The sequence below is a fragment of the Heliangelus exortis genome, chromosome 3, assembly GCF_036169615.1.
Source record: "Heliangelus exortis chromosome 3, bHelExo1.hap1, whole genome shotgun sequence".
Taxonomy (NCBI): domain Eukaryota; kingdom Metazoa; phylum Chordata; class Aves; order Apodiformes; family Trochilidae; genus Heliangelus; species Heliangelus exortis.
In genome coordinates this window covers 34,232,705-34,246,224 of record NC_092424.1, presented here as the reverse complement: position 1 = coordinate 34,246,224, position 13,520 = coordinate 34,232,705, and the positions used below count along the sequence as shown (strand labels likewise).

General features: G+C 37.0%; 1 protein-coding gene across 1 annotated transcript in view; it reads right to left on the bottom strand.

Annotated features, from left to right (window-relative positions):
• MRPS5 (mitochondrial ribosomal protein S5) overlaps positions 1 to 13,520 on the bottom strand; it is a 47,013-nt gene that overhangs the window by 19,561 nt on the left and 13,932 nt on the right. Inside the window, exons 3-5 of the mRNA XM_071740064.1 lie at positions 10,679 to 10,804; positions 10,160 to 10,393; positions 5,142 to 5,176 (exon numbers count right to left, since the gene is read on the bottom strand). Of these exons, the coding sequence (XP_071596165.1) occupies positions 5,142 to 5,176; positions 10,160 to 10,393; positions 10,679 to 10,804 (395 nt within the window). The remainder of the gene's footprint in view (positions 1 to 5,141; positions 5,177 to 10,159; positions 10,394 to 10,678; positions 10,805 to 13,520) is intronic.

Here is a 13,520-nt window from a genome sequence, read left to right as displayed (position 1 = left end):
CCAATACCCTAGAAGTACTTTTAAGCCAACATCTCATTTGAACTAAATTATTACTCAGACACTACTCTGTACATCATATAATTTTGCAGTCAAGGATGTCAAACAATGGATCTCAGACACTGTAATTTCATGCAGCTTTTCCTTTCCCCAAGCCTTTCTTATCGCACCCTTTGCAAAAAACAATAGCTAGAAAACAATTTCCAATGACTTATAAAAAGAAACAAAGGTTTTCTATTGTGTAATAATGAATATTTTTTTTGTCACAAGAAGCAAGTCTACCAAGATTAATTCATGTCTAAAACCAAACATGTACTCATGGGGTTTTTTGCTGCTTTGTGGGAAGTTGTAACTGTGACCTTACATTCTCTTAACAGCCCCCTGCTGCATCTAACAACTTATTTTTGTTTACTGGATGTGGAACAACTGACTGTAGAATGTTATATTACTTTTCTGTGTTCATATTCCCTACAGATAACTCTAGTTGCATGCACTTTTGTAACAATAAATTTAGAAAAACTTAAGATCCTTCACATCACTTGGACCCAACAAACATTTGTCTTCCTGACTTAACACCTGCTTTCCACATGTAAACACAAAGCTCCTCTTCCTAAAGCACGTCAGTTCTCAATGGCAAGTCAGTTCTCTCTAGTGTTACCATCTCTGAACAGTCCCAGAACAGAACGAGAGTTCCCAACAAACCAATCAACCTTGCCTACTGCCCCACTGATTTCTGCCAAGGGTTGCACTCCCATGGCTAAGTAAGTACAGGTGACATTCAACCCAAGAACATAAACCTTGAGACATTCAGCTTCTGCTAATCTTTACCAGCTAGGGAATAGTGACTGTTCACTCCTGCTCAGATTTTGGGTAACACAGAGTTCACAGATAAGGCATGATATATGCCAGAAGCAACTCCATTAGACTGAAGTGAGGGTACACATGATGGCCAGGAAGGTCTAAAGGTTATTTTACAGCCACTTCCACCTGCAGCTTTCAGCCTTGCATACTAATTGTCTGGCAGTTTTCCCAGAACCCCTTAAATCATAGCAATGGTACAGAAAAAACTTCCAAGGAAGGTGGTATGAATGTCAGCTTACCCCAAAAGACTTCGGGAAAGAACAACCCCAGGTACCAGTATAGGCTGGGGACTGAGCTGTTGGAGAGCAGCATAGGGGAAAGGGACCTTGGGATGCTGGTGGAGGGAAGGATGGCCATGAGCCAACAGTGTGGCCAGGAATGCCAATGGCATCCTGGGGTGCATTAGAAGGGGGGTGGTTAGTAGGTCGAGAGAGGCTCTCCTCCCCCTCTACTCTGCCCTGGTGAGGACACATCTGGAATATTGCGTCCAGCACTGTAACATAGTAAAAGAAGTAGCCCAGACCTGATTTTGGAGGAAAAAAAAAGAAAATTTCATCTGAGGGTGGATGATAGATGAAATAAGCCTTCCAGTTAAAATAAGAATGGCATATGTCAACACCAGCTGTAATTTTAATTACCACTATTATTATGTTATCTTAAACAGGAGTAATTATTACTGTGTTTTAGTCAGAGAATTTTCTCTTATGCATATTACATGAGCAAAACAGGAAACATGGCTTCCTGTTGGGAGGCAAAGAAACAGGTGGCCCAAGTACCCTAAGTAACACAATAACCTATAGGAAAGCCAAAACCAAAACAAATATCCAGTCCCTGATGGTGTTCCTTCACACTCACTCCTGAAAGCTTTTTTTGTTGTATGTCAACTTAAGCTCCAGTTTACATAAAAATTTAACCTTACCTGTACTCTATTTTACAAACAGGGAAAAATCAAGTTAGCTTTTCTCTTTCTATGTTATAAGAAAATACTTCAATAAGCTTTTTCTCACTTTTACGGAGGGAGCAGAGTCTTTTTGGTAGCATAATCACAACTAAAAGGGCTTTCGTATACTCATAATGCCTTCTTTTAAAGTGGCTTTCCATTTCTTGCTGCAAACTATAATTTTCCAGTGAATATTACTTTGATCTCCTGTACTGTTGTGAAGATAAAGATAATGGAAAAGACATACAGAAATAGCATCATACATGCCACCTATTTTTTAAAAATGAATGCTAAAAAAGATGTTTATTTCAAAACTCATTATTGTTATCAGGAAATTGTAGGACTCAAGTTATCTTGGGCTCCCTGCTGGATTTGAATACAGAAGTTTTTACTGCTGCTATTTTGCTGCAAAAAACACTCCTCTTTCTCAGCTCACATCTGGGGCAATCTCATATGACAGTAGAGCCCCAGCCTGCTTCTAAAAGCTTTTTATTATCCAGATATAATAAAGCCATAAAACAGATTTCTACAACACGCAGTAGCATTGCAACTTATTTTGTTGTTTAATCTAACGAATTTGACAGTAAATAATTTTGGCAGCACAGAAAGGCCAACTGCAGTAAGTATCTATTGCAGTATCCAAACTGACAGCCAGTTGCAATGTGTCAAAGTAACAAAACAGCCACTTTTCTGCAAAATATTCTTTCAGTTAACTGAAAGCAATGCCACCTGCAGCACTCATTAACAAAAAATCACCTTTTATGAGCAGTGTCCATGCAAGTAACCTGTTACAATGTTCCTTCTGACACAGACACAGCTGAAGTGCTCCAAACAGTCTTCGCAACACCAGAGTAAAAACCCACAGTGTCCAGTCCACTGCTGCAGTGGTGCAGATCCCTCCTTCCCTGAGCCACGCTGCAACATCAGCATCAGCCAATATTGTTCTTGCTTTAGTGCCCACAAGTGCAGCGGGCCTAAGGTTTGTTCTTTTTTCAACAGCAGGTACAGTAGGCTGGTACAATCTGCCACTTTCTGGTCTTCCTTGAGTGAGTTTAGATAATTTGGAGAGATCAGGCACTCCCTAACCATACCTGGAACTCTGCTGTTTGCAGAATGGACATGAGATTCCTTTTGCTCGGAACACAGGCCCACCTAACCCAAATCGTGGCTATCATGGAAAAATAATGATCAAAGCCAAGAATCTCAGGACCCTACAAATATTGGCCTTAAGAGGAAAGCTCCCTGGGAAAGCACCAAATTGCAGCCCCACATCTCATGAGTCTGACACAGGAAGCTGGTTCATTTGAAAGAGTAAGTAACCGGCCACTTCTCTTAAAGATGTGAAGAAATCAAATTATATCAGTTAAAGTTTATATTTATATAAAGTTATAATTTGACTCTCTTTTGGGGAGGCATAGAAGCATGCAATCCATTTATTATTACAACAAAACACCTGTGACAATAAGTGCAAATTCACAACTTCTTTTCTGTCATCTCTAAGCACCAGTGGCAAATCTGTCGGGAGTCTACTAGAGATACTTGAGAAAACAGAAAAAAAACATTGATAATGAACTAATTTGTGCAGGTTTATATCCATGTATGGGTAGATATACATGACATACAGAGCATTAAATATGAACTGCCACTGAAGGTCAGATCCTTTGGTAAGTGTTATCTTCAGATTTAGAGTGAATACAGTCATCAACGGAAAAGATAATCCTCATTAAATGAACTTCACTTTAATCTGTTCTTGTGAATACCAGTACCACTTCACACATTTTGTTGAAAACTCCAAAAAGCCAAAGCTGATCTTAAAATAGCAATTTAGTTTTAAAGTAAAAAGTTACCATATCCAAAGCATAAAACAGCATTGTCAAGATAACAGAAGGGACCCTACAAATACTCATCTCACTGCAAGTGTTGGAACATAAAATTAAAAATGAAAAAAAAAAATAAATTGAGAACTTAATTCAAGAAAAATTTACTCAGGCAGCAAAGGTGAAGAAAGGTCTACCAAAGAAGCTTCATATTATCTCAAAGAGACTAACGTATGAATATGAGATTTTACTATGACCAAAATGAAAAATCTTGATACAGAATTACTTGTTTCCAAGTGCATCCTGCTAATTAAGAGCATGTTGCCAGTTTTGTCAGACAGAGGAATCAAAAAGGATTTGCATGATGGAAAAACAGCTGTTCCAACAGTATATGGGAAGCCAGCAGATGTGGATATTTTTGGATTTTTAGCAAAGCTTTTGATACTGTCTCTCACAGTAGCCTTCTGCACAAAATGTCCACCACACAGCCAGACATGTCCATAAGAAGTTGGGAGAACTGGCTGAAGAGTCAGGCTCCAAGAATTACAGTAAAAGAGATTTCAACAGGCTGGTGGCCAGACAACAGTGGGATTAACTGGGGCTCAATTTTAGGGCCAGCACTCTTCAATGTTTTTATAAATGATCTGGATGCAGGAGTCAAGAGTACATCAAGTAAGTTTTCAGACTCCCTCAAGGGCAGAGAGGCTTTACAAAGAGATCTGGGTAGAATAGGCAGTTGCACAATCACCAACCATGTGAAATTTCACCAAGAGGGAGTGATGGATTCTGCACCTGGGGCAGGCTAATCCTGGTTTCATGTACAGATCGAGTTTAAGAGGCTGGAGAGCAGCCCCAAAGAAAGAGATCTTGGGGGCTGCATTGATGTGAAGCTGCATATGAGTCAACAGTGTCCCCTGGCAGTCAAAAGGGCCATCTGTGTCCTGGGGTGAATCAAACATAATTTAGGCAGTCAGTTGAGGGAGGTGATTGTCCCACTTCACATTGCACTAAGCTGTAGTCCCATTTTGAGTACTGTGTGCAATCTTGAGCTCTTCAATGTAAGTGTGTGCAGAGCAGGGCGACCAAGATGGTGAAAGGTCTTGAGGACAAGACTTGAGAGGAGCAGCTGAGGTCCCTTGGCTTGTTCAGCTGGGAGAAGAAAAGGCTGAGGGGGTGACCTCGTGACAGTCAGTAACTTCTTACTAGCAGTTTTGTCTGAGAAATAACCCTAACACCTCACTAGGTTCCCTATTATGGTAGTTTGTGAGTTATTAAAGGTTTATCTGCAGGCTTTTGCAACATCAGAGTTACTTGAAGCCACCTTTGAAATAGATATTACATGCTCAAAAGAGAAGATAAGGCCCTGAACGAATGAATGACAGATGATGTCATGCAGTTGAAACAGAACACCAAACTAATTGCTATTGCCATATAATTGACTCAGCAAAGACTGATGAAATAATTGCAAGCTCAATATAAAATTGTCAGAATTATTTTAAGTCCTTTAAGAGATTTGCAATACTTACTTCAATGACTCTTGTTTCAAAATCTTCATAAGTTTCTGTTGAGAGAAAAATAAGGTATTAAATTTCCTTGTATGATTTACCTGTCAGCACAGCTTCCTGTAGGTGGCAGAATTTAAAAAGGACATGCTTTTTATATAACAGGTATTTATAAAGTAATCTCAGCAATACGCAGAAAAAGTAAGAATAATTTGAACAACCTTATCTAAAGTGAGCTTTATTAGCTGCTTCTTTTTAATAAGACCTCAGAAAAGTTTTACTTTACTGTTCAATCTCTTTTATAATAAGGTCAGTGAAAAAAAAGCACATAGCTCTTCTATAAAGCATAAGTGATGGTTTCTTTTAATTTCTTAAGTAAAACCAACACCTGTGAAGAAAAGTATCTTAAAAAAGCCTCAGTTAATATTGTAACTTCCATGAAAGTGTAATACTACTCTCCAACACAGGTCCTGCAATAATTAAGAGATGACAACTGTTCAATAGATTCATTGTGTTCTATTAGGACCCAAACCTTCAGCTGCAATCAATATCTCATCTTTTAAAGTACCCTGTGTGCAGGGAAGTTCAGAGAGAAACAGTCTCCAAAGACTATTTAATATAAATAACCAGAGTGGCACAAAGGAAGAAATGGTGAAGTAAGACATAAAATTTAACTGCTTTGTTTGAAAAATCACACACAAAGAAAAGCTGATAGACATCCTCAGAAACTGCTGAATATTTTGATCACAAGCTAAGCTATATATTTTCTGCAAATCAAATCTGAAATTTCTTTTGGAAATCACTGCAACTTACCACTTACATGGCATTTTTGCTAAATCATATTTGATATTCTTAATTATTTCCAATGGCAGAAATGCTATTGAAAACAACTACCCACAACATACTAAGAAAAGAATGTTCTGGGTTTTCTCTGGTTGGCAGTGTAAACCCCCTTCTTTCCTAAATAGTGCTCTAAAATTATAAACAAACCCCAGATTTCATACACATAAAGGCTGTAAATGTTTGTTGTTTGTTTGTTTGTTTTTTAAAATGTAGATCACCAAACAGGTCACTTCCATTATGGCCATATTATCCATATTATCCAGTTCCATATTATTCAATATTGTTCAGAATATTCTGAAACTTGTATTAGATGATAAACATTCAAAGAAACTGCAAGCATTCCTTGATATATATTTCTATTAAATTCCAGAAAGAGAAAGAGGTGGAGAGGTAAAACAACAGCCACTTCAAATAATCAAGAATCCCAGAGCCAGACATCCTTTTTTTGTTCCCTTTCAATTTCCAATTCTGCCTGAAAAAAATGCCTTAGCCATCAAAGACAATTGCAGTACCATTTGTTTTGTCTAGTATGTGTTAAGGATTTTGCATTGTAAAATAAAAATCACTTCTTCAAAGTATTAATGAAGCACTGAAACAGAGCCCTGTTCAGGTGAACATTACATATTCAGCTTCAAGTGGCAGACACATCCTTTCCACTGCACAGAAAGTATTAAGTTTCTGCTCTGTCATTAGAAAAAACTTTAAAAAAGTAAAATGTTTTTGAAATGTCTCACAACACTGTAGGGGAGGAAAGAGCAAGAATACTGAAGAGCTCTGGGCATGATACAGGCATCTACGTGTACTGCCTCCAAAGGCAGCAAGTCAAATGAGAGAGCACAAAACCATGCAAAGAGCAGCCCAGACAGATTTATCCATAGCCTTCACCCTGTCACAAGCTGGGAGAAAAAGACAGCAAGCAAATCCCTTAGGCTTGGCTTTCAGCAATCCCACTAGCACTTTTCAAAATCTGTTTTATAGAAGCAGGCAGAAATGCTGCAAATCACAGATACTGCCAGAAAGACCCATTTTCTCTGAGCTTCTGAGTTTGTTTCAAAACATGATGACCACACAAATATTTTAATATAAACTGCAAATATATTTGTTTCTTTTTATGTGATAGGGAGAATACTTATAAATTATCTCTATTTTAATACAGATACATTTTCTACAAGGAGTATCCTGTTACCAGCTTTATTATAGGAAAAAAACTACTGATTCTGAAAACAATGGATAATGGAGTAAAATGCCATGTCTTGGAATCAGAAGCAAAATAGGTAAGAAATCCTTCCAACCTTCTGCCTTTCCAATTTATCTCAGGAACAAGAGCATTTCAGTATAACATAGACAAACAGAGCTATTTAAAGTATTTAATACTTATTTTGTTTGCTGTAGTCACAGTAAGATTCTGGATAAAGTCTTGGGAGCTGAGAACAGTATAGTGGTGAAGAACTGGGTACTCATCCCTTCAACAAGTATTGCTTCACCATTTACACATATCCTCCAACGTGTTTATAAACATAATTATCTTGGCACAATTTAAAGATCTATTAGTCTACAAGACTTAGAGCTCACATGAGAGGATGTGAGTGCTGACAGGCACCATTCCCTCTCTGAAGCCTCTTCAGTTGCAGACAAACCGTAAACTTAGAGGAAAAAAGAATTATTTCCAACTGAAAGATTCTGAATTCTTTTTTTTCTACTCATAGCTACCACAATAAGTAAAGATGTAGTGGAATAAGATCCCCCTAAAAGAATGAAGCATATACAATCACAGTGTGCCCCCAATATCTATTTTTTTAATATATTACTCAATTACAATCAAATTTGTCAGATGTTGGTTTACAACACTGAGGTTTCTACAAACTTTCTGTGCCCATTTTCATATTTTTCATACTCTGTGCCCATTCATATTTAAAAATATGAATGCTGCTGAAGGGAAGCTGCAGCATATTCTCAATCTTTGTTTGTTACCAAAGAATCTAATACCAGAATACTAGGAAGGGCTGAAATGCAGAACCTTGATCAGAACTCAGGCTTGCTTAGACACCAGGGAATCCAGCCATGGTCTCAGGACAGCAGAATTCATTGGGTTTGGCAGTTTCAGGTCTCATACCACCCTGAGAGTGCTTTGCACACAGCCAATGTCCCAGTTACCCTGCAAAATCATTAACCCTCTGAATAAAAAGATGCTGAAAGAACTCTGGGGATGTTAAAATACCTATAATCAGTAACAGATAAAAAGAAAATTAGTGTACGCTAATCAGAAACTGGTTTTCTGAGCATTCATTATACAAGAGCATTTATTATACAAGTTGCAAGTTTCATTTTCCTGTTTTGACTGTAGTACCTTTTCCTCTTTTTGGCAGAACTTAACTACTACAGCCTCCACACAGCAAAGTTCAGTGCAAATAATCAACATCAGTAGTATCACCCAAAAGCAAAACCAAGGAAAAATCCAGAAGGTAAAATTCATACATGCATCAATGTTTGCAATGGCTGCCATTTCTTTTAATGGTATAAACTATGTGAAAATATATTTGAATTTAAACACAACATAGTCATGTGTTCAAAGTATGGAACTAGAACAGTGAATTTTTCTTGACTTTCTCTATATTCCCCTGGCTTATGGGGAATTTGGAATGATTAATCAGTTTCTCAAATCCACTATTTTTTAGTTTAAGATTCAGTGACAGGCTGCCAAGTTCATTGTCACATCACTGCTTTCCATGGGATATCTTCTTTCAATGAATAAAATGAAAAGCAGAGAAGTGAACATAGGAAATCTTTGATTTGTATACTGCAGTATTATATTGATATTAGAATACAATTAAAAAATTGTAAGGCAGCCAAAAAGTACTGGAAGAGTCTATCAGGAAAACTCTTAAATTCACAAGATAAATCTGAGGGAACCAACATAGACACTAAAACAACAGAAGGCACAAAATCAGCTATAGCAGCTACAGTAAAGGAAAACCTAGTAAGGGAACAGAGAAGCAGTAGATAGCAGCAACAGCATGAATTTTTAAAGCAGAAAGATACAAAAAAGCCAGTATAGTTTTAATCTACATAGAAAAAGGCCTTAGAGCACACTGGAAATACAAATGATATCACGATTGTATGGTTTGGTTCAAAGCCTTTCTGAATTTTTAATTAATGTCTAATAGAATGTAAGCAGAAAATAGTCATGGATAGAAAGAGATTAATAAACAAAGCATTGGGCAGACTAAGGGCAAAAATGACTGCAAGAAGATGAGGCAACAAAATAATTGCAATTATATGCATGTAATTTGCTGTTTATGTTGGCTTGCTGCAACATATGTTCCAGTATTCAAGCTTGCACTAGAAGAACATGTTCCTGGACAAAGAGAACTCCAAAACCATAAACAATTTAACTGTTAGAATAACCAGTCTGCAACAAATCTGAGTGACAGTGCTAGCAGCTACCAACTGCCTTCCTTAGCTCATCTTAATACAAAAGCCTTCAGAAAGACCATGATAAACATACAAGTGTTATTAAGAGCTTTGTAAGAAAAGCTCAGCTGAATATGAGTAACAATTCGTTTTCATATTTAACTTTTTGAAAGAGACTGGGCTTCTAAATGTTAAACAAAGATACTACAGAATTCCTAGTGGTCTGAATAACAGCACTGTAAAAAAAGGTAAGGTCACCTGTTTTATGTATCAGAACTCTAGCTTCCCTATGATATTTAGCAAGGCAGCAAATAGACAAATAAATATCTTCTATCAGCTACATTAAGACTACATAATCTTTAGATATATTTAGTTATATGAATTAGAAAAAAAAGCCCGATTTATTCCATAAGAACCTATAAGAAATTATAAACAAAACCAAAACAGTATTTCATACTCAAAAAAATTGGTGTTGAGCACAGAAAAATATTTGCACACTTCAAGACTTCTATAACAGTCTACAACATAATACAGTTCTCTGTAATAAAATATAACATTGTACAGTCTATAACATAATATCATACTCTTAATAGCTGTATTAAACTAAGCAGTGATTTAACAACTTTGTGTGAACACAAGTTGTTCTTTGATTTGGTTTCTTTTCTTCATGTATAGGTATGTATGACACAAGTAAAAAAATTTGACTTTCAATCACAGGAAATGTTTGGATCTCACTTTCTACAAGCCATTTATGAAAAAAGGCTAAGTTAGATACTCAGCTTTCTTACCTCCATTAGGACCTGGGTCAGGAGGATCCAGAAGAACACCTCCCCAACATTTTCCACTCCATCCTCCCTCTCTCTTTATTTTTACTTTTCTTCTCTTCTCCCATGTGTCTCTTTGCTGAATAATTTCAGCCTGAATCCTCTCTCGTTCTTCTTTATTTCTCTGAGTAATTGCCTGGACTTTCCCACTTTGTATCAGAGGAGCATTAAGACCAGGCCAGAGGAAACCAGAACGTCCTTAAAAATAAGAGAAAAATTACATTTTATGACAATAGGACTGAAACTCTGCATACTGGACAAATAGAAGGCTCCCAGATATTTCAAGTGCATTTTGTGATACAAAATTTATACTTAAAACCCAAGAATAACATTAAACAACCATATCAGGATTTTTTTAAAAGAAAAAAATATCTTGAGCAGTTCTGACACTACAGAAATTAACAGCAATTTCTCAGTTTATTATATACTCTATACATGAAAAAAATCAAGAGATGTTTTCTGCCTTTTTTTTTGTGAATCTACCTTCACCGATCTCCTGGCCTCTATTGAGATTCTTTCTTAGCTTTTTCTTCCTCCTCTTTCCTCTTGCTTTCTTTACTCCCACACCAGTCTCTGCCAAAGCTCCTTTCCATAGCTCCTCAGCTGTCACTGAAATAGAAAAGCTTTTGTAAGTAACATACAAGTACAGCTTATATTGGAAACTGAAGCTGAACAAGAAAAAACCTTGAAATATTAACCCTTGCTTGAATTTTACTGGAATCCAAACTGTAGGATTACTGTCTGGCTAAGAAAGTGACATCCTACTCTACATGGTATGTGTCTGGTGCAGAGATGTTCCTCTACACCTGATGATTCCAATCACACAGGCAAACAGCCAGGTGTGTGGGTTTTAAAAGGATTTTCAATATTGATATAAAGGCAAACATTCCTAACCTGTTAGGTATTAATTCCTGGTCTTGAAATGAAAAGCAGTCATTTTTAAGTCAGAGCAACAATATCTGCAAGCAATTATCCAAGGACAAGTGTCAATGACCATCAACTTGACTCATTCAAACAAGTATCCAAGGGTTAGCCTTAAAACCCCACAAAACTCAAGAAGTTAACCAAAACCATAAATCTACTGCTGTCCCCATGTTCTAACAAAACACAAGGCCTCCCTTACTGCTGGTATAAATGTGAAGAAATGTAAGGAGGGAGAGAGTAGGGCACTTTAAACTTCCTCATCACAGAGCTCAGGCTTTGGTCAGGCCACCTCACTCAGTGTCTTTATAAATGATATCCACTGTCTGAATGTATTCCACTCAATATGTGAGAACATGACTCATGAAGCTTGTATTTAGTAGTTAACTTCAAACTATTTGCCCAACTGATGGAAATACAGGATTTCCTCACAACTTACACAAAAACAACCTACATCAAAACGAAACTGATTAGATGAAGAAGACATCACAGACTATTTCAACCTGTTGGTCCAGACACAAAGGTTATCACCATGGAATACACAAGAGTCATCATTGTTACATTTAGATTCATCCTGTTTTATTTTTTGCCCAGAGGCAACTTTACTATGGCAGTTTTAACCTCTTCTCTGATTAGAAATTGATCTTGTTTATTTAAAGTATACAAAAAAGTTAACATTTTAAACCAGGGGGATTAAAATAACAACACTCAAATCACTCATTTTCCAACAACAATTCTTCCTTGTTAGATTAGTGCATGTGGAGAGATCCTGCCCACAGACTGGAAAGCACTTTGGAACTTCTACATTGGCAACATGGTGAGGGACAGGAGCAATTAATGATTTCTAGAGGTACCACTAATTGTCCAGGTTTATTTTTGTACTGCCTAAGTTTGTATATAGTGTCAAGGTGGCTCTTCTAAAAGTATGATGCCTGTTTTTTCAGTAAAAAATACATTTCAATTTCCTTTTCAATTCCTTTTTGCTTTTTCCTTGTGGAACTATGATTCTTTTTTGAGAGGCACAATCCTAAATGAAGTAATCAAGGCCCAGTACATTGAAAAGCAAGTATACAAGGAAGGACACACAACACTACAAGTCCAGGAAGCTAAAAATGAGTATTCTCTTAAGATGGGCACGTGCAGAGTAGCCTAGAAAGTCACAACACACCCCACTAATGTAGAGTAGAAATAGTACAAAGAGCTGAAGTATTTAATCTGTATTACAGTTAAGTGAAAATTGTGTGTTTTAGACAAGTAGAAATGCCAGTGTATCACCCACAGCAGCAATATTCATCACACTTCTTATATCCTGTGAGGCAAAAATTGTATTTGCTCCTGGGCAGGCATCAGATCCTGTAAAAAAGAAATTTCTTCTTGAAATTACCCTATCTTTCCTAGGCATTCAAGGGTACCCTCATGTCCATAGGTCAAAATAACCCACAAGCAGTAACTGTATCAAACAGATGGATGTAGCTATGTGCTAAATGAAGGATGGCAAGAAAAAAAAAATCTTTACCTGCCCAGAACTCATCAAATGGAAAAACTTCTTTGGTGGCTCAACATGTTATTATCAATAATATTATCAATGTGATCTAGTACTGTGATCAGTACTAGACTGTCTACAAATAGTGATTATGAGCCTAAGATAACACTGCATTAAATTTAAGTATAGGAAAAGACTGGTGCTAAGTAGGTAATGCATGATGCAGCTTTTCATGCTTTTAAGTGGACTATAAGACTGTTTCATGAGTTGGAAGGTTGATGATCAATCACATTAAGCTTCTTAGCCTATTCAGACAACACTGTGTAACTAGCAATCTCATTGTTTTTATGATAATCCTGACTGTCAGCTATCCTGGAAATATGGAATTACAAAAGAGGCATTTACATTTTTATTTTAAAGTGGAACAGTTCTCCAGTCCACTGTGATCTGTCTGGTCTCATAATGGGTTATAACAGGTACAAAGGAGGCTGCAGAGGGGCAGCAGCAAGCAGCTGAGGACAAGAACAGGGAACTCTTGAGCTGGTAATGCACCCAGAACTTTGAGTTGTATTCAAAATATCTCTACATTACTATCACTTAATCCCAACAGGGGAAAGTAACAGAAGTCACAGAGTAAGGAGATTGTTTTGTACCAAAGAAGATCAGCCAGTGCCAAGAGATTCAGTGAGGTGAGGTCAGACAGAGCCCAGTTTTGGCCTTGAGCACCACAGAAACTCTTACAAAATTAGAACCAGACAAAAAAAGTCACATTTGGTACCAAAATACAGTTCATCCAATCAGTCTACAACAATACCATCCTGTGTTTGGAAAGCAGATGAATTTAATAAAACACATGAGAAGCCTGAAGGCTACAGAAATGAGAGTTATTTATAAGATGACACATACCACATTGATTTTAAG